The sequence below is a fragment of the Hylobates moloch genome, unplaced genomic scaffold (genome assembly GCF_009828535.3).
Source record: "Hylobates moloch isolate HMO894 unplaced genomic scaffold, HMol_V3 SCAFFOLD_21, whole genome shotgun sequence".
In the NCBI taxonomy this organism is placed as follows: domain Eukaryota; kingdom Metazoa; phylum Chordata; class Mammalia; order Primates; family Hylobatidae; genus Hylobates; species Hylobates moloch.
The window spans coordinates 27,495,479-27,516,786 of NW_026652296.1; the positions used below are offsets into that span (position 1 = coordinate 27,495,479).

Consider the following 21,308-nt stretch of genomic DNA (forward strand, 5'->3'; position numbering starts at 1 on the left):
CCAATGCGGTGGTAGGGAACGGGCAGTGTCCTCCCCCTTCTAGAGCAAAAGAAGAGCCGAGGGTCTACACATGGGGGAGAAGAACAGCACCCAGAGCACCTCATCTGTCCTGGGCCAGGGAAGTGGAGCCTGCTGGAGGCTGGCAAGAGTAGCGGCCAAAGTGCCTGGAAGCCAGGATGTCACCTCTCTGAGCCTGGGCCCTCTTTGTGCCTCAGTGTCTTCATTTGTAGTAAATTCAGGGGTCCTACAGCTGTGGATTCAAAGCCTGGCTCTGCCCCTTGCTCACTGTGTGACCCGGAGGAATCACTTTGCCTCCGTCAGCCTCAGAGTCCTCCTCTGTCAAATGAGTGTGATAATGGCTCTCCTGGTGCATGGGTGTGGTAAGGAATCAATGGAGCCCGCGAGACGCACAAAGGCAGTCCCCCATGACGTGTTGCCGTGAGCAGCGTGATACCGTCTCTGCCATAGCCTGGTGCAGCATGGGCCGAGCTGCATTCTGGGGTGCGGATGGAGGGGCCTTGGGTGGAGGGGGAAGCTGTTCTCCATAGGATAGGTGAGCATCCCAGGGTTCTCAACCTCACTAGGGAGGCTGGGCCTCCAGGCAGCCTGGCAGGTGGGTGCACAGGCTCTCAGGTGATGGGAGGGGTGGGTGAGGGTGCTACAGACTGAGAACTCTCAGCACCACCTGGAAAAGACATCTCTGCTCCAGTGGGACCCCTAGAGGGCAGCAGGGCTAACAGGGCAGGTGGAGATGGGGCCACAGGCCTCTGACCCTGCATCACTCTGCCTTATACTCCTGACTCCAGTCAGGCTAGGTGTCCCCTGATTCTCCAAGAATCCTCAGGGCCCCTGGAGAGGAATGGAGGAAAGCGCTGGGTGGGGCTGTCCCCAGAATGTGACTTTCCAGTTCCCATTGCCTGTCTGGCACAGAGTAGGTGTTCACTACCTACCTGTTGAATGTGTGAATGGATAGATCAGGGGTCTGCTATTGCCACAGACTGGCTGTGTGACTTGGGCTAGTTTGTTGCCCTCTCTGTGTCTCAGTGGCCCCCTTTATAGAACCGGGAGATGGGGCTGGATATTCTCACTGAGACTTCTAGCTCTGGATCCAGGTCTCTCCCACCCTAGTTGCAGCCCCCAACCTCCCTCCCCAGTTCCCACCAACAAATCCCAAATGGAGGGAGTGCAACAAGCCACACAGAAGGGTGCAGAAATGGGCCTTTATTGCCAGGGGCAGGAGAACATGTGTAGAGGCTGCTGTTCTGACTGTGAGGAGAAGGGGTATCTGGGAAGGTCCTTCTGGTGGGACTCAGGCTTTCACCCTGGTTAGGTGGTGGCAGCAGCTTCCCGGAGGGAGATGCTATAAGGGGGCGGGGCAAGCCACTGGGAACCAATCTGGAATGAGACCATAGGGCGTTAGGACATTTGCAGCTAGGCTGCCCTTACACCCAGCTGTCAGTCATCCACTGGGCACTTGATGGGACCCAAGTTGACCTGGCTCCAGTGTCCCAGCTCTTTCCCACAATACCCCATGTGGTTTAAGTCCTGGGAAGAAGAAACTGGCACCTGTGGTTTGGGGTCTTTCATTGGCACCTGGCATTGACTCATCTTCATTCCCCTCACCCTCCTTCAGAACAATGGCAGATGTGAAAAGATTGATTGGAGGCCACTACTGGAGTCAGGTTCAGGGCCCAATATGTGATCAGAATCATGGATCCATTTGAGGCCAAGGTTGGGGCTCAGTCTGTGACCAAGACTAAGGCTCAGTCAATAACTGGCATCAAAGCTCAGTCTGTGACCAGGATCCAGGCTCAGTCTGGGGCCAGAATCAGAGTTCAGTGATTAAGGCTCAGTGTTCAGAGTGTGACCAGAATCAGGGCCTAGCCTGGGATGGAGGCCAGGGCTCAGTCTATGACTGAGATGAAGGCACAGTCTTCTAACACAAAAAGAAGGGAAGCCATGCTTGACTTTTGCTTCACCATAGGCCCCTGTGCATTGGGGCACAGAGCCTAGCTCCTCACCAGCATGCCCCACAGTGGTCCTCCTCATTCATCCTCTTCAGATGAGGGTTTGCAGCTGGGTTTCGTGCTGAAGATTATCTGAAGAAACAAAATCAATAGCAGGCCTTAGTCTCTGCCACTGGAAAATTGAATAGAGACCAGACTCCAAAAGATGCCGCTCTCCAGCTGGTAACCTGACAGTTGTGGGACCCCAGGGATGTTGCTCCACCTCTCTGAGCTTCAGTTTGTTCATCCGTAAAGTGGGTACAATGACAGTACCCACCCCACAGGGTTGTTGGAAGGATCCAGTGAAATAGTGTGTACAGAGCACAAAGTGACTGCCTAAGGGACTGGACTTGTGGCTATTTCCTTTCTTCTTCTCCTTCTTTTTTTTTTTTCTTTTTTTGAGATGGGGATCTCACTCTGTCACCCAGGCTGGAGTGCGGTGGCATGATGTCAGCTCACTGCAATGTCCGCCTCCTAGGCTCAAGCAATCCTCCCTCCTCAGCCTCCTGAGTAGCTGGGACTCCAGGTGCATGCTACCATGCCTGGCTAATTTTGTATTTTTTGGTAGAGATGGGGTTTCACCATGTCACCCAGGCTGGTCTCAAACTCCTGAACTCAAGTGGTCTGCCCACCTCAGCCTCCCAAAGTGCTAGGATTACAGGTGTGAGCCACTGCGCCTGGCTGACTTGTGGCTATTTTCATAGAAGGGTCACCTCCAGGGTCTTGACAGCTTTACTTACTCCATTTCTCCCCAGCAACCCCGGCCATGCCTGTAGACCCAAAAGCCAAAGGGAGCCCCCAGGTGCCTGTGGAGGGGAAGCCATGGCTCCCAATTTGCTTAGGACAGTGGATCCTTCTGCTTCTCCAGGGTCCCCTGATCAGAACTCCTTATGGGGTGGGCACAGAGCTCCATGCCTGCCTCAGAAGGTCCCAACTTCCCCATTGACTTACCGATGACCTGCTGAATGACATTCACATTCAGGGAGTGGATGAAGATGCGGATCAGTGGGCATATCTGACAGCCGGAGAGAGGAGGAAGAGGAGGATCAGGAGAAGGAGGAAGAACAGATCATTCTTCTCAGCTGGGAACAAATTGCTTGCCACCCACAGAGGAGCTCATTTCTAGGGATCTTAGAACCTTTGAACCTTAGGATTTTATTTTGTTTTAATTTATTTTTTTTTTTTTGAGACAGAATCTCACTGTCTTGCCCAGGCTGGAGTACAGTGGTACAATCTCTGCTCACTGCGACCTCCACCTCCCAGGTTCAAGTGATTCTCCTGCCTCAGCCTCTCAAGAAACTGGGTTTACAGGCACGTGCCACCATGCCTGGCTAATTTTTGTATTTTTAGTAGAGACAGGGTTTCACCATGTTGGCTAGGCTGGTCTTGAACTCCTGACCTCAAGTGATCTGCCCACCTTGACCTACAAAAGACCTGGGATTACAGGCATGAGCCACCTCACCTGGCCCGAACCTTAGGATTTTAGAACAATGGGATCCCAGCAGTCTTAAATCTGGAAACCCTAGGGTGTTAGAATCCTAACACCTTAGAACACTAGAATTCTAGGACCTCAAAAATCTACATTCTAGAGTGTTAACATCCTCATGTTGAACTTTGGAACCCTGGAATTTTAAAGGGTCAAATGGTGCCCTGAGGCATTTGCCCTGAGGTTGTAGAGCAGAGTATCTCACGCGCTTGTGTGTACACAGTTCCCCACAGATTGCAATTCAGCAGGTCTGGGGTGGGGCCTGAGATTCCGCATTCCAATCAAGTGCCCAGCTGAGGCTGAAGCTGGTGGAGGATCGCTTTTGGAATAGAACTAAACTCCAGTTCAGGGGGTCACAGAGCCATCCGGAGGATTTTTCTTTTATAAACCCACATTCCTGGGTCCCCTTCCAGAATGACTGATTTAGAATCTCTGCAATTTTGGGCCTAGTAATCCTGCACATGGTACCTATGGTTTTGGATGATGCACAGATGGAAAAAAAAATTAAAAGTATTTTATAAGTCCATTGATTGTATGATATGTGATATTAATTTTCTATTTTTGATAGGGATATAAAGTTTTATTTTCAAAAATAAATGCTTCTAAAGAAACGTATTTAAGTAAAATTGTGTTGAAGATGTTAGCTACAAAAGCATATTGGTAGTGCGTGGATATGGTGAGTGGCTCAAGTTTGGAACCTGGCAATTTCAGCTAATGTCAGGTCTCTGTTCTCCCCTGCTACCCACCAGGCTGATTAGTAGAGGAGGAAGCTCCAGCTGACCTCCTCAGGAGAAGCTTTCACCTCCGAAGGAAAAGGGCTCAGAGGATACAGCCAGGCCTGCAAATTCCCCCACCTGCCCCCACCAGGCCTGGATCTGGGCCCCAAGGAGTGGGAGACTCACCTCCTTCTGCACCAAGGAGGATATACTGCTTTTCAGCGTGTTGATCACGCTATTCAAGAAATTGTTGATGATTTGGCTGTGTCTGGAAAACACAGGGAACTGTTAAAGTCTGGTCAAGTGGGCAAGAGATGGGGGAACTGCCAAGAAGTTGAGGGGGGGAATGCTGTGGAGTCAGATAAACCCCAGGGACACGGAGACACCTTTCTAACTACAGACAGAGCCTCCCATCCACATGGATCATCACTTAGAATCCCACATCTGACCAGCGGCTCACCCCAGTGCCTCATGAAATTCTCAGCACAGAGACCTTATTCGTTCATTCATTCAACCCATATTTACAGAGCACCAACTATGCACCAGGAACATAGCTGGGCCCTGAGGATACCGAATAAGCAAAGTACAAACATCCCCTAACCTGGTACCTAAGCATTAAGGGTCCAAACATACCCTAATGTGGTACCTAAACAAATCTTGCCAAAGTTGGCTCCTCCCACCTTCAACTCTTAGTATAATTGCCACCTCCTCAGGGCATCCCTCCCTGACTACTTACCTAAGAGAGAGCTTTGCTATCACAGTGCCCAGTTAAGGGTAATGCTTTGTGCAGGACTCATATTTCCCCGGAGCGTTCTTTACTGATGGACTGAATTTAGGTTGGACTGGATCCAAAGTGCAAAGAAAAGCCCTGAGAGGATTTGGAGCTGTAGAGTGGTGTCATTTCACAGATGTGGACACAGATCCAGGGCAGCTTAGCTTTCCCTTAGGTAAGCTCTGCAAGAACAGGGACCTTGTCTGTCATCACCAATCAGTTCTCCACAGCCCAGAATGGTGCCTGCCTGGCACATAGCAGATGCTCAATACACTTTTTTTTTTTTTTGAGACAATGTCTTGCTCTGTCACCCAGACTGGAGTGCAGTGGCACGATTTCGGCTCACTGCAACCTCTGCCTCCTGGGTTCAAGCAATGCTTGTGCCTCAGCGTCCCGAGTAGCTGGGATTACAGGCACCCGCCACCACCCCCGGCTAAGTTTTGCATTTTTAGTAGAGACAGGATTTTGCCATGTTGGCCAAGCTGTCTTGAACTCCTCCTAACCTCAAGTGATCCGCCCACCTCAGCCTCCCAAAGTGCTGGGATTACCAGTGTGGAGCCACCATGCCCAGCCTCAATACATTTTTGGCTGAAAGAATGAAAGAAGTGAACATACAATTAAATATATATTGAGAACTTGTGACAAGTGCTTTAAAGGCAAGAGTTAGACTCTTACGAGAGAGAATAGGAGGAGCCCTGTGAAGGCCCTGAAGGATGCAAAAGTCCATCAAAGTGGAGTGAGAAGAAGGTGCTCTACGTAGCCAGAGCACCCCATGCAAAGGTCTTAAGCTGGGAAAGAGCCTATCTGAGACACAGCACAAAGGCCACTGTATCTGGGCACAGTGAGTAAGGGGAGGGTGCAGGGATACAAGGGTGGGGCCAGATCAAACAGCGCCTTCATGACCATGGGGAGCACTTGGGATTAAACCACAAGTGCAAAGAAAGGCCCTGGGAGGATCTGAAGCTGCAGAGTGGTGCCATCTCACAGATGTGGGCACAGACCCAGTGCAGCAGGATGGAGTCCCTGAGGCTACTTGGGAAGATAGCACCCAGCCAGGCTCCGGCCTCTGAATTTACACCCTGGCCTTCGCAACTCACATCAGGCTATGGAAACTTTCTTTAGTTTTCAGGTGTCTTTGAGCAACCTGTGTTCTCATCCCTCGGTGCAGGGCGAGTGGAGTGTCCTCTGCTCATGGCCACTGGGGCTGAGAGCTGAGGACCCAGCCTTGTTCCTGGCCAAGGCCAAGTAGCCCCAGCCCTCAGCTTCTGGGTCGTTCATCCTTTCCCAGCCATCGGCCAGCATCACTCTCCTTCCACCCTCTTGCCTGGGTCAAACCTGCCCTTTCAAGCACAGAGCTTAAGATGTAGATTTTATGGATTAAAAGGGATCAATGAGTCAAATGGAGAGGACTAAGTTTTCAAGATCTCCTTTCAGGAAATTTCCACTGGGTGGAGGATGATTTGGGGACAATCTGAAATTAGAGCCCGTGGCAGGCACTTTCCCCTCTCCCTCCCAACTGGAGGCAAGAAGGTAAATATAATTTTATCGTTATCATTATTATTATTGAGGGACATTACATAACAATAAAGGGGACACTTCTCCAAGAAGTCATAGCAATCCTAATGTGCATGCACCTAACAACAGAGCTCCAAAGGGTATGAAGCAGAAACTGACAGAGTTGAAAGGCGAAATGAACAAATCCATGATTATGGTGGGGAGCTCAACACTCCAGTCTCAGTAATGGAGAGAACCAGCAGGCAGCGAGGCAGCATGTTCCAGGCTGTGCTAAATATTTGTATTTTCTCATCTTGTCATCCCAGAAGCCTGTGAGTAGTAATTATGAACATCCCCAGTTTACAGATGTGAAAACAGGCTTGGGCCAAGTTGGTGATAAAGTTACAAGTTAGTGGCAGAGCTGACGTCTAAACCAAGGTCAACATGACTCCAGAGCCTGAACACTTTCACCACTAGGCCTCCTCTTAGGTATAGGACTAGAGCTGAAATTAGGGGTCCTCAAGTTCCCTGAGAGCCCAGCTCTGCTAAGATGAATGGGACTTACTTGTCCAGCAAGGAAAGTGAGATGCTGGTTGGGTCACTGGCGCATTCTCCCAGGATGGCAACAGGCTGGTGTGTCTGGGGATCAGTTTCAATTCTGACTGCAGTCAGGAGGTCCAAGGAGGCTTTCAGGTTGATAATCTGGCCAATGATGGGCCTGCAGGAAGTTAGATGCACAGTGAACAAAGTCTAGAAGTTCCTGCCTGTTGCCCAGTTGGGTTCCTCCACCTGTGTGGACATGAGTCAGAATGTCTATGTGTAATGTCAACATGGCCCAGGTAATGTCAACATGGTCCATATCCTCTGTGAGATTTACATGTTTATATTAGGGGCTTCTTCGCCTGGCCACTGGGTTTAGCTCATATGAATTTTTTATACAGCATTACACTAATAGGTAAAATAATAATAGTTAACATTTATTGACAACAATTTATGTGTAGGTACTTTAAAAAAGTATTTTACCGGGATTCATTTATTACTATCCCTATTTTCTGAATGAGGAGACCTTGGTACAGAGAGGTTAAGTAACTATCCCAAGATCTCATAGCTAAATAATGGGTGGCATCATTAGTGCATGTAGTTTACAGAAGTGCTTTCACATATGCTCACTTCTTGTCTATCTCCTTTAAAATTAAAATTTTTTATTTTTTGTGAGACAGGGTCTCACTCTGTCGCCCAGGCTGGAATGCAGTGATGCAATCAGGGCTCACTGCAGCCTCGACCTCTCTGGCTCAAGCAATCCTCTTGCCTCAGCCTCCCAAGTAGCTGGGACTACAGGCGTGTGCCGCCACACCTGGTTAATTTTTGTATTTTTTGTAGAGACAGGGTTTTGTCATATTGTCCTGGCTGGTCACGAACTCCTGAGCTCAAGCAATCCTCCCACCTCAGTTTCTCAAATTGCTGGGATTACAGGTATAAGCCACCACTCCCAGCTAAACTTAAAAGAGTTTAAACTTATCTTTTGCACACACACACTTTATTATACACTGTGTATTATTGTATGAATTTTTCTGTAATGGTCACTGCAACTTAGAGAGAATCTTGACAGACAAAATAATGCTGGAGGAAATTTTGCCAAAGAATGATAAATGTTTGTTTCCTCAACTTGTCAAATTTTAAAACCAGATAAATGTCATGATTTCAAATCTATATTCAATGGAGCATTGTTTTTAAAAGACACTTGGTTATGGCCAGAGTTCTCTAGAACATTTTAAGGGTTGAGATCTTAGACCCAGAAGGGTTCTCTCACTCACAGATTGGGAAACTGAGACCCAAGGCCACCCAGCAGCAGGAGGAGGTGCCTAATTCCCAGGTTGGGCATCCATCGGCCAGGTTGCACTGCCTTTCCCAAATCTCAGATTCTAGTGCATACTCACCCGGCCACAGTGACATTCGCGGTGACAGGGAAGCTCAGGTTAAGGCCTTTGCCATCATCGATTGGTTCAGCTTTGACATCCAAGATGAGGGAGTCTCTGATTTTCAACCTGTGTGAAACCCACAATTCACCCTCGTCACTCCTCATGATAGCCACTTGCCAAGCACTTCCCTGGGCCGGCCTCGAGCTGAGCGCTTGGGTCTCGTCAGCCTTGCCTTCTTTAGTCTTCACTATAGCCCTTTTCAGAGGTTTGATTCTCTCCATTTTATGCACAGCACACTGAGGCTCAGGCTCGTGTGATTTTCCCCCAGATTCCTAGGGGAGTAAGTGCCAGAGGCAGATTTTGAGGCCAGAACTGTCTGACTTTAAAAGTTCATGAGTGGGTCCGGGCACAGTGACTCACGCCTGTAATCCCAGCACTTTGGGAGGCCGAGGCAGGCAGATCTCCTGAGGTCGGGAGTTCGAGACCAGCCTGACCAACATGGAGGAAACCCCGTCTCTACTAAATATACAAAATTAGCCGGGCGTGGTGGTGCATGCCTCTAATCCCAGCTACTCAGGAGGCTGAGGCAGGAGAATCGCTTGAACCTGGGAGGTGAGGCTGTAGTGAGCCAAGATTGTGCCATTGCACTCCAGCCTGGGCAACAAGAGTGAAACTCCATCTCAAAAAATAATAATAATAACAATAATAATAATAAAAGTATATGAGTGGATCCACTGCCTGGGGTTATGTGGCAAAGACTCCAGTTTCCCTTCCCCTAAGGGGATCTGGGCTTTTACCCCCAGTTATATATGGAAAAGAAAAGTTTTATTCCTTGGAAAGGGACTTTGTGTACCAGCAAACAGGTAGAGGTAAGGATGAATATAACCTTCACCCTGACCCTGAAATTAAAGAACACGGAAGCCCGAACCCATAAGATGCCCAGATTGACCCTGTAGCCCTGCCTCTAATTTACTCAAGCTCTGGTGGGTCTGGCCTCGCTCAGACCACCTTGGCTCTGTGGGAGGGAAATGAGGCCTGTCCATCTGTCTTTCATCTTAAACTTACCTCCTCAAAGATATGTTTTCCCTTTTCGTAGAGCAAAGATCTCCACCCTGAAGCACCAACTCACCCAAAAATGTCCGTGTTAGTAGGAAGCAGCTTAGAAATGACATTGTTCAGCAATTTCTCAGCTTCCTGGGCCTTCTGCTTGGCCAGTTGCCAAGCACTGGATTTCTGAAGCACCCCTAGGTCGACCTTCAGTTTCTCAAGGACGCCTGCCAAAAATAATCGCCATTTTGTGTCATGCACCACTTACGAAGTAGCTACAGTGCTCCGGTACCGGGTAAGACTGTTTGCCTATGTTATTTCATTTAATCTTTATAACAACTTAGTGAAGTAGATATTGTCATTGCCTGCTTTTTTATAGCTAAGGAAATAAAGGCTCTAGATGGTTAAGAAATGTGTCTAACCACACAGCCAGGGAACTCTTGTTTCCTCCGTGCTGCCTCTGTACTATTAATAATATATACTGATTATTTATCAACAGTGCAATCAACCAATTGGCCAGGCAATTGATATTGATTGTACACCAGTGTCTAGGAGTGACTTAGGGGTCTATTGTGCTATGTTAGATGCTCACGTGAGTTTGAAAAACCAGAAAGAATGAGAGAATACACTCAAGAAATGAAAAATCTAGACTCAAGGAGAAAAAATGGCTCCAATCCATGAAACTGGCAAATGAGAGTCCCAGAATGACAGCTTTGCAGCAGGCCCACAAAGCAATAATTGTTACTATTATTTTTTTGACTTTAAGTTCCGGGATACACGTGCAGAACGTGCAGGTTTGTTACATAGGTATACATGTGCCATGGTAGTTTGCTGCACCTATCAACCCGTCATCTAGGTTTTAAGCCCCACATGCATTAGGTATTTGTCCTAATTCTCCCCCTCCCCTTGCTCCCAAGCCCCCAAAGGGCCCCAGTGTGTTGTTCCCCTCCCTGCGTCCATGTGTTCTCATCATTAAACTCCCATTTATGAATGAGAACCTGCAGTGTTTGGTTTTCTGTTCCTGTGTTAGTTTGCTGAGGATGATGGCTTCTGGCTTCATCCATGTCCCTGCAGAGGACATGATCTCATTCTTTTTTATGGCTGCATAGTATTCCATGGTGTATATGTACCACATTTTCTTTATCCAGTCTGTCATTGATGGGCATTTGGGTTGGTTCCATGTCTTTGCTATTGTAAATAGTGCCGCAATAAACATATGTGTACATGTGTCTTTATAGTAGAATGATTTGTATTCCTTTGGGGATATACCCAGTAATGGGATTGCTGGGTCAAATGGTATTTCTGGTTCTAGATCCTTGAGGAATCACCACACTGTCTTCCTCAATGGTTGAACTAATTTATGGTCCCACCAATAGGGCAAAAGTGTTCCCATTTCTCCACAGCCTTGCCAACATCTATTGTTTCCTGACTTTTTAATAACTGCCATTCTTACTGGTGTGAGATGGTATCTCATTGTGGTTTTGATTTGCATTTCTCTAATGATCAGTGATGATGAGCTTTTTTTCATATGTTTGTTGGCCACATAAATGTCTTCTTTTGAGAAGTGTCTGTTCATATCCTTTGCACACTTTCTGATAGGGTTGTTTGTTTTTTTCTTGTAAATTTGTTTAAGTTCCTTGTAGATTCTGGATATTAGGCCTTTGTCAGATAGATAGATTGCAAAAATGTTCTCCCATTCTGCAGGTTGCCTGTTCACTCTAATACTAGTTTCTTTTGCTGTGCAGAAGCTTTTCAGTTTAATTAGATCTCATTTGTCAATTTTCCATGCTCATGGATAGGAAAAAACAATATGGTGAAAATGGCCATACTGCCCAAAGTAATTCATAGATTCATTGCTATTCCCATCAAACTACCATTGACTTTCTTCACAGAATTAGAAAAAAAAAACTACTTTAAATTGCATATGGAACCAAAAAAAGAGCACATATAGCAAGACAATCCTAAGCAAAAAGAACAAAGCTGGAGGCATCATGCTACCTGGCTTCAAACTATACTACAAAGATACAGTAAGCAAAACAGCATGGTACTGGTACCAAAACAGACATATAGACCAATGGAACAGAACAGAGACTTCAGAAATAACACCACATGTCTACAACCATCTGATCTTCAACAAACCTGACAAAAACAAGCAGTGGGGAAAGGATTCTGTATTTAATAAATGGTGCTGGGAAAACTGGCTAGCCATATGCAGAAAACTGGAACTGGATCCCTTCCTTACACCTTATTAAAAAATTAACTCAAGATTGTTTAAATACTTAAAAGTAAAACCCAAAACCATAAAAAACCTAGGCAATACCATTCACATAGGCATGGGCAAAGACTTCATGACACCAAAAGCAATTGCACCAAAAGAAAGCAATAATTCTTATAGGAGGAGGAGGACAAAGTGTCTTTATGATAGGTCTCTGGAGAACAGGGGGATGAGAATAAATGTCATGACTGGGTGTGGTGGCTCACGCCTGTAATCCCAGTACTTCGGGAGGCCAAGGCAGGAGGACCACTTGAGCCTGGGAGTTCGAGACCAACCTGGGCAAAATGGTGAGACTCCATCGCTACAAAAAATGTAAAACTTAGCCAGGTGTGGTGGTGTGCACCTGTAGTCCCGGCTACTGGGGAGGCTGAGGTGGGAGGATCAGTTGAGCCCAGGAGGTTGAGGCTGGCAGTGTACTCTAGCGTGGGTGACAGAGTGAGACCTTGTCTCAAAAAATAATAAATGTCATGATAGATACAGGATGATGCTCATGAAAATAATTAAGTATATATGAGAAGAAAATAATTCAAATGAGAAACAACAGGGCAATTACTAACTTAAGGAAAAACAAAAGACTATACTGTATAAGAAAAGAGATGTAATCATAATATCGTAACTTGGCTCTGTAATGGACGATATCTACCTAGTTATAATGATTCAGAGAATGACACTTTAAATAAAATTGGTGATATAACTACATCTGATCGTATAACTCACGAGGTGACTTTGGTTTAGACATTGCTGTCTCTGGGCCTCAGTTTTCTCAGCTGTGAAATTAGAGTGTGAGTCCTTTCTGCATCTTTGAAAGTTACCTAAGCCCTTGACAAGGTTTGAAAGGCAGCCATTTGCAGAAGTTACCTCCTCCTACAAAAACTGTTTTTGATGTGCTGCTAATGTTTCCATAAAACAAAAAGAAAGCCAAGTTATTTTAATAGGTTAGCATAAAAAGGAGGTATAAATAAATATAAAGGTAGGTAGCTTTACAGATACCAAGGCTAGGTAGGGATAATTTCCTTAATTTTCACTGAATTAACACAAGTCAATAAAAGAATATTAAACAACCCAAAAGAAAAATATGCTAAGAATATAGACAAAATCCTCAAGCTAAAATATGTAAGTACATAGTAAATATATGAAAAAAGAAGAGGGCTCCTTCATAATTAGAGGAATGCAAAGTGAAATAAGTTATAGCTTTTCATCTGTGAGACAGGCAGAATATTTAAAGTTGTCCATACCCAGTGCTGGAAAAGGAGTGGGAAAAAAGGCACTCTCGTAGACTGTTGGAGAAAGTGTTAACATAGGAGATTATTTGTCAGCAGCATAGTTTTTGAACTTTTGAAATCCCACGTGTAGGAATTTATCGTATGCACGTTTATCAGGATATAATATGTAAAAGGATATTCACTGTGGCATTGCTTGTTTCTAGAAAGATAAACGAATGAATCAGGAATTGAATAGCCACTTTTCTCCGTAAACCACCCATAAAGAGTAGCCCCTGGTGGCAGCCTCTGGTAATGCAGGCATAGTGTTTAGGAGGCTAATTTAGGTGACACTGTTCATCACCCTTGTTGATTTACCTTTAAGAGTATTGTCAACTGTCTCAAGTCCATTGTGAAGAACAGGTTCCAGCTTATCCACGATATTGCTTAGGTCATTGCCAAGATTGTCAAGAAGAGACTCTGAGGTCCCAGTGAGCACGCCGCACAGGAGAACAAGTTTCCAAAGCTGAAGCATCTTTTGTCTTGACACCTGGACAGTCATGGGAAGAACAGGAGTGAGAATTTCCCAGAGGCAAATGGACTCTTCAGTGAGTTCCCATCACTCTTAACATTTAGCATTCCATTAAGATAGATATGGTTATTTCCTGTTTTACAAATGGGCAGCCAAGGTCAGAAAGCTACAGCAACTTGCCCGGAGACACACAGCCAGTGAGCAGAGGAGCTGGGATTTGAAAAGTCGAGCTTGACTCCAAGCCCATATTCTTGACACAAAGTTCCTTTTCATACGCTGTCTTCTCTGCCTAAAATATTTTTCTTCTTCTTTTCTTTTCCACTTATGTCAATTCCTACATCATGCCCTCTGTGAAGCCTACTGTAGGCCCCTCCTCAGATTCTAGGTTGGGGGAGTCCCACCTTGCTGCCTTCGTTATCCTGATCAAGGTCCTGGGTAACACTTCCCTGATGATTTGACCACCTTTCCTACCAGGCTGTGAACTCCTTAGGGGAAGGACTGTGACTTATTTCACTGTCAAATCCTCAGGCGCCAGTAAAAAGCCTGCACCTAGTACAGTACAGTAAACGAATAAATATTTGTTGAATAAAAGTATGAACAAATCAGTGGAGACCACCTCATGACCCTGCATTGTTCATTAGTTTGACACTTATTTTAATATAATCTATAGAGCTCTAAATTTGCTCTGATTTGCTATTTGTCTTGACACCCAGACAGTCATGGGAAGAACAGGAGTAAGAACTGCCCAGAGGGAAATGGAATCTTTAGTGAGTACCCATCACTAACTTGCTATTTAGAGCAAATTTAGAGATATATTGATTATCTCTGCTATATTCAAAATATTAGCTAAGCCAAGCAATCCCACCCCTCTGCCTCTTGCCACCAAAGCCTTCTGAAGACCACCATGTGTGGTGCCACTGGGGAAAGCACGCCACTCACAGGTTTAGAGGAGGATGCTCATGAAATCCTTGTCCCCCTGCACAGTCTGCTGGGATTCTGCTGAATGGTGGCAGCTCTTATATGGTGGAGATGGGATGGAAGGCTGCCCACAGAAGCAAGCCTTGGTTCTGGGATCATCCAAGGACACTCCAAGGAAAATAACCCCTCTCCAGGATGAGCAGAGAGAGAGATTTCCAACCCAAAGGTCACCTAGGATGCTTGAATTGAAATGGGTGGCTATGGAGAGGGCTTTCTGCCAAGACTAAGACCAGGTCCTCATGGAGCCTGCAGCTACCAAGGGGGTAGCTTGTGGGTGAGGTTTGGGGAGAAGACCGAGAATGAATGAACTGGAGAATGTCCTGGCAGGAGGACCCATAATGACCATCCAGTCTAACTCCGTCATCATTTGGAAACTGAGGCTCAGAGAGGGGAAGCCACCAGCCTGGGGTCATTCAGCAAGACAGGGACAGAGATGGGTCTAGAATTGTGGCCCACAAGGAGTCAGACAGCATCCCAGTGCACAGCGTCCTGCCCCCAGGGGTCTGCTTCCAGCAGGGGCAGCAGATGCCTGGCAGCTGCTTGTGCTGACACTGGGCTTGGTGTCCCTAAAGGGCACTTTAGATGCATTTTTCTGTTAGTCTTTATGAAAACTCTGTAAGGCAGGTTTTCAGAACTCCATTTTCCAGTTGAGAAAGCTGAAGTTCAGAGAGGGAGGTGGCTTGTCCATACTTGCAAGGACAGGAACCAGGCATTTGGGCCACCAGGGAAGACCCTTCCACCCATATCAGGCTGGGGTCAGTTAGCAGAGAGGGAGAGTCCCTGGGCCTGAATATCCTGTTTTTGCTTCGGCCACTGATGTTTGGGTTGGTTGTAACGCCTGCTGCATTTGGCCTGTGTCAACCCGGAACAGCACAGGAAACTCGGGTGGGTGCCCACTTGGCCTCAGGCTGGGAAGGACTGGCACAGAGCTCAGGGTCACCGTGGGTCTCTGCCGTTCTGCTCTGCAATTCAGCAAGGACCTGGGGGGCCTGTCCTCAAAATGATGCAACCAAGCAAAGGGTGGGACAAGACCAGTGGCTCCAGGAGCTGGCTGTTCCTACGCTGACCATGGCTCCACTGTTACAGCACAGAGTTGGGCGGCTGCAGGGAGAAGGTGATGGCCAGGCCCCAAGAGCCCAGACCATTAGACCCCTGCTGTGGTCTTGCCTGTGGTCTTGAATGGTTGTCATACCTCCTTCCCTGGCTGCCTGACACTGGGTTCTGCAAACGTCTGAGCCCCGCTCTTCCTCCAGTTGTGAAGCACAGAGCCAAGGGCAGTGCTGAAATCTTGTGAAGGCAGTTTGTCCCAGCCCAGGAACACAGCCCAGGGTGTTGAGCATGATGCAGTGACCTCGAGACCTGGTGTTGGCCCAGGCCTCAGTTGCCTCATCTGTAAAATGGGTAAACACCCTGTTCCTGGATCTCAGAGGCATGGTGGACAGGCAAGGACCTAGGAAATCAAAACGATGGTGAGGGGCTTTGAGGGCAGTGCTCAGAGCCTGGCACTGGGCTTGGGCTGTCCTGGGCTTGAATACTTGCTCTCTGCTGGTTGCTGGCCATGTGACCTGGGCCAGAGACTGCACCTTGCTGAGCCTCAGGCTCTTTGCCTGTGAAATGGGACTAAGAACAGTGCCCACCTCATGGGCATGCTGTGAGGTCAAAGTAGTGTAACACCCATGAAGGTTTAGCATAGGGTAGGCCCTTGATGCACAGCAACAGTAAAGATGGCGAAGATGATGCTGATGAATATGTGCACATATGGTCCCGGGTTACGATGGTTTGACTTCAATATGTCAACTTTACTATGGGTTTATTGGGACACAATCCATTATAAAATGAGGACCATCTGGCCAGGTGTGGTGGTTCATGCCTGTAATCCCAGCACTTTGGGGGGCCAAGGAGGGCAGATCACCCGAGGTCAGGAGTTCGAGACCAGCCTGGCCAACATGGTGAAACCCTGTCTCTACTAAAATTACAAAGTCTAGTCAGGTGTGGGGGCAGGCACCTGTAATCCCAGCTACTCTGGAGGCTGAAGCAGGAGAATCACTTGAACCCAGGGGGTGGATGTTGCAGTGAGCCAAGATTGTGCCACTTCACTCTAGCCTGGGCAAAAGAGCGAAACTCCGTCTCAAACAAACAGACAAAAATAAAATAAAATGAGGAGCATCTGTCATAAGATTAATATTATATAATATATAATATATGGTCCTTGGTGGGTGGGGAGGTCGGGATCTTCAGAGGTCACCCGAGGTTCAGGCTGGCTGGTCTGAGTCATTCTGGAAAGAGAAGCAGTGACAACTCCTCCTGTATGCTCCTCCTCCTCCTCTTCTTCCCTCTCCAGGTTACACAAAGTCTTCTCACATGGAAGATGTTTGCCTCTTAGGGACAAAGGCCCCAGCCATGAGGGTCGCGAGATGAATTTCTTATTGAAAATTCCCAGCGAGGCATTAAAGATTAGCTGTGCCAAGACTAGGACATCCTACCCCCCGGCGTGACTGCTAATCCCCAGCTGGGGCAGCTTCCTGGTCCCACTGGCCCAGCCTTAACCTCCCAGCTGGTATCTTTTTCCATACCTGGCTCAGTGCCCTGGCTAGAAACAGCCTAAGAGGTCACGCAGCCTACTGAGACCAGAGAAAGCAAGTGACAGGGCTGGGGTTGCACAAGGGGCCAGCCAGGCTGGGGGGTGCTCAGCTGACCAGACTGCCCCACTGACCTTCCTTCTCCCCGTGGACAGAAGCAGCCCCCACCCTTTCTCCAGATAACAAACACACAGATGTGCACTCCCATCGCACCCATCAAAGGTAATTGCCTTATTTTGCTAGTAAAATTGCTGAAAGGCTTGTCACCATTTTGCCTGTGAAATCAGTCAAGTACGAATCATCCATCCAATTTCTAGTAGGTCCTAGTTTCTCACACTTGAACTGCCTACTCAGGAATTCTGGGCAAATGAGAAAGATCAAAGCAACAAAACATGTTCACACATTACTGTCCTTCCTGTGACTGCTAAATAGAGCAATTAATAACGTTGTCACAATGTTACAGTCTGAAGACCTTTAATTCAACTTTTAGTAATTTTGACTTTGCCGGGTTTTCTTCTGATTTCGGAGGTGACACATTTTATTCTTTCAGCTCTCAAGTATTTCCCTAAGTCTCGGATTCCACATCTGGACACTAATAGACCCCCCTCACGTCCTGCCCCTAGAATATGGAGAACCACTTCCTATGGACTGACTGATGGAGGGGGCCTTGCCCCACTGCAGGCTGGAGTCTTCTTCCTCCTGTCCCATGGAATGTTCCCTGAATGCTTTATCCAACACTCCCAGAGAAAATTTAAAGGAGTTTTCACTGGGTCAGGGTGCTCCCCTGGGTCCTTTGAAGTCTGGGCACCTTGTCTTCCTTCACCTTCGTTCCCCCAGAGCTGGCACAGGGTCTGGTCTACCGCAGGAGTCAAATGATGTTTGTGGCAGGAAAAAAGGTAGAACGAAAGGAAGAAGAGAGAGAGAAGGAGGAAAAAAGAGGAAGGAAAGAGAGAGGGAGGGAAAGAAGGAAAGAGAGGGAAGGAGGGAGGGAAGAAAGGCAGGAAAGGAGAGAGAGAAGGAACAAAGAAAGAGAGAGTGGGGATCTGGAGAGAGAAGAGAGGGAGGAGAAGAGGAAGAGAAGAAGGGAGGGAGGAAGGCCAGCCACGTCCCACCAGTCCCACTCTCTGAGGGCAAGACCACACTATCTCCAAGGTCCCAGTACCCAGCACAGGGTCTGGTTCCCCTCATGGGCACTGACTTTCTGTCTTCCCCAGGTGGGTGGGCGTCTTGACATGAGCGAGCTCTCTGGGTCCCTCCCTGTTCTCACCTCACTCCCTGGAATTTGGCCCCTCAATCTGTCTGTGCCCTGTCTCATCTTCCAGTTCCTCCCTGCTAAAGTGGGCCTGGCTCTGTACTTAGTCATCTGTCCATTTATTTATTGTTCATCCACTTTACAAGTGCAAATTATTTTCTGCTGGAGCCACTCATGCTTTTGACAACCCTTTAGTGGGCACCCCAAGCCCTGTGATGGAGCCAAAGATGTCTGAAGCTCAGTCCTTGTCCCAGAGACAAGCCAACTCCAGGGCAGTAGGCGAGCTGCTTCGATTGGCCCATGTCTGGCAAGAAGGCGTAGTCTCTCCATTTACTCCTCCCAGCAACCAGAGGCAGGGACTGTCTTATTCCCATTTTATAAACAAGGAAACTGAGGCACAGAGAGGTTAAGGTGTATTGCCTAAGGTCACACACCTAGTAAGTGGCAGAGCTGGGACTTGAACTCAGAAAGCCTGGCTCCGGAGTCCATGCTCTGAGCTACTCACAGTGCACTGCCATTTATACTATATATATATATATTTTTTTAAACAAAGTCCATCTCGGCTCACTGCAACCTCCACCTCCCGGGTTCAAGTGATTCTCCTGCCTCAGCCACCTGAGTAGCTGGGATTACAAGCGTGCACCACCACGCCCTGCTAATTTTTGAATTTTTAGTAGAGATGGGGTTTTACCTTTTGGCCAGGCTGGTCTCAAACTCCTGACTTCAAGTAATCCGCCCACCTTAGCCTCCCAAAGTGCTGGGATTACAGGCATGAGCCACCGTGCCCGACAGCACTGCCATTTATATTCTAATCGTCAGAATCTCCCCGGGGCTGTGTGGGTCCTTCCGATTCATCTCCATTGCGCTAGCACCCCCAGCCCTAAGCCTGTGTGAGAGAAATCCCTTCATAAAAGCTTATTGGTTGAAGGGATGTAGGTTAGCCCTTTCGCCTCCGCTGGACTGGGGCTCCTTAAGGTTGGGGATCATGATTCTGCCATCTGCGTGTCCTCAGCAGCCAGCCTGGGGCCTGGCTTTTGGTGGATCCCAGTAAATACCACAGTTAATTAAAGTGAAAAAAGCAAGTTAATCCACAGACTGAATAGATGAATGTAGGAGATGAGACCCAAAATCAGCAAGAAGAGTCCTTCCTTCCCTCCACCCACCCATCCTGTCATTCATTCATTCATCACACACTTACGGAGCGTCTCACCTGGGTTCTGTCCTATGTGGGGCTATGGGCCCCACAGAGCACCCCCGCATGTGTCCGCCCTCAGACCCCACTGGCAGGGGCAGAGGCCAACACGCACACTGACAATTACTTTCCATAAAGCACGTGCAGTTCTTGCAAATTTTCTGTGCATTGATGGCCCCAAGCAAATGGGGAGCTGCTGTCCCTGGCACAGTGCCCAGCCCTGGTGAAGGTCCTTCCTTTAAGCACTGAATGGGGTCGAACTGAGCACTTTGGGAGTTGAAAGAGGAAGTGCTATGACACTGTGAGGTAGGCGGAGACAGATCATATAGAAGACAAATGATGAGAGGATTCCAAAACATGGCTAAGTCTGGGTATATTTGTCTTGCAGGGGCTTTGGGTAACCAGCAGGACCTCAGTTTGGGTCCTAACCCTGCTGCTTTCTGGCTGTGCGACTCTGGAAAAGTGACATTGCCTCTCTGGGCCTCCATTTCCTCATTTGCAAAATGGTGACCATGATCATCTGCCTGACATAGCTGGTCTGGGACTTAAGCCTGGACAAGAGTTAGCCCAGTGTGAGGCACATCATAAGTGCTCAGGAAAGAGAACTCAGAAGTGCCGTGCCCAGCGGCAGGATTAAGGGTGGGAAAGAGGGCAGAGCCTCATTCCAGACTCCGCCACTGGCCAGCTGTGTGATGTTAGGCAAGGCATGGCTGCTGTCTGAGATAGTGTCTTCTGCTCTCTAAAATCGGTGCTAATCCTGGCCAGTAGGGACTGGGGAGGCATTAAATAAAAGGGGGAATGCAGAATCCTGGAGCATTGTGTGGTGGCCACTCAATCAAAAGGGGGAATAAAAACCACCGGAGAGGCTGGGCACAGTGGCTCACGCCTGTAATTCCAGCACTTTGGGAGGCCGAGGCGGGTGGATCACCTGAGGTCAGGAGTTCGAGACCAGCCTGCCCAACATGGTGAAATCCCATCTCTACTAAAAATACAAAAATTAGCCGGGCATGGTGGCAGGTGCCTGTAGTCCCAGCTACTCGGGAGACTGAGGTAGGGGAATCACTTGAACCCGGGAAGCAGAGGTTGAAGTAAACCAAGATCTCACCATTGTACTCCAGCCTAGGCGACAGAGCGAGACTCCTCTCAAAAAAACAAAAAAACCAAAACCGTGGGAGAAGTACCATAGCTCCTTGTCTTTTCTTCTGGGACCCTCGAAGGACTTGTGTCTGTGGGGTCTTGGCTTACCACCTCTGTCAGACTTCTCTGTTTCTGCTGGATAATTCCCAAAGCCTCCTCTCTGGCCTCTCAGAATTTCTTTGCATCAACTCTTCCCAGTGCCAAGGGCCAGGTCTGAGGATGTCACCCCCCTGCAAATTCTCCCCATCCTGCAAGCACCTCTTATATAAAGCCTTCATTGAGCCACCCAGCTGACCTTTTCTCACGTTCTGCCTTGTCATTTTTGAACAGGTGTCTTCCTTGCCTACACACCCACAGCTGTCTCTCCTCCATTGTCAACTCCAGGAGGCCGAGTTCTCTCTGGGGTTCATCTTTGGCTTCCCACTACGGCTTGCCAATAAACTGAAATGTTTGTCAGTTGCATTTGTCAGGATTCTTTGGGTTATATTTGTAATTGAAAACATAACCCAAACTGACTTAGATGTGAAAGAGAGTCATTGGCTCATGTAACTAGCAGGCCAATGGGTTTCAGGCATGGCTGAATCTAGGTGCTCAAAAGAAATCTCCAGGCTTCTGTTTCTTTCCATGACTTGGCTTGGCTTTCTCCTCAAACTGACTTCCTCAAAGAGGTGGCAGAGATGGCCACCAACAGCTTCAGGTCCACATTCTCTCAATAGTCTAGCAG

The 21,308-nt window shown here is 47.8% G+C and overlaps 1 protein-coding gene across 2 annotated transcripts; it reads right to left on the reverse strand.

Annotated features, from left to right (window-relative positions):
• Positions 1–1,206: 1,206 nt before the first annotated feature.
• Positions 1,207–20,825, reverse strand: BPIFA2 (BPI fold containing family A member 2). 2 transcript variants are annotated; one of them, XM_032142244.2, is made up of 9 exons: positions 20,693–20,825; positions 13,293–13,464; positions 9,523–9,667; positions 8,412–8,519; positions 7,040–7,192; positions 4,395–4,476; positions 2,958–3,021; positions 2,022–2,099; positions 1,207–1,395 (listed from the first exon to the last, which is right to left on the reverse strand). In XM_032142244.2, exons 2-8 carry the CDS (start codon positions 13,447–13,449, stop codon positions 2,059–2,061), a joined length of 750 nt encoding a protein of 249 aa, XP_031998135.1. In that variant the 5' UTR covers positions 13,450–13,464; positions 20,693–20,825; the 3' UTR covers positions 1,207–1,395; positions 2,022–2,058. The 2 variants fall into 2 exon arrangements, with proteins under 2 accessions (XP_031998135.1, XP_031998134.1); XM_032142243.2 differs by lacking the exon at positions 20,693–20,825 and adding an exon at positions 14,386–14,436.
• Positions 20,826–21,308: the final 483 nt, after the last annotated feature.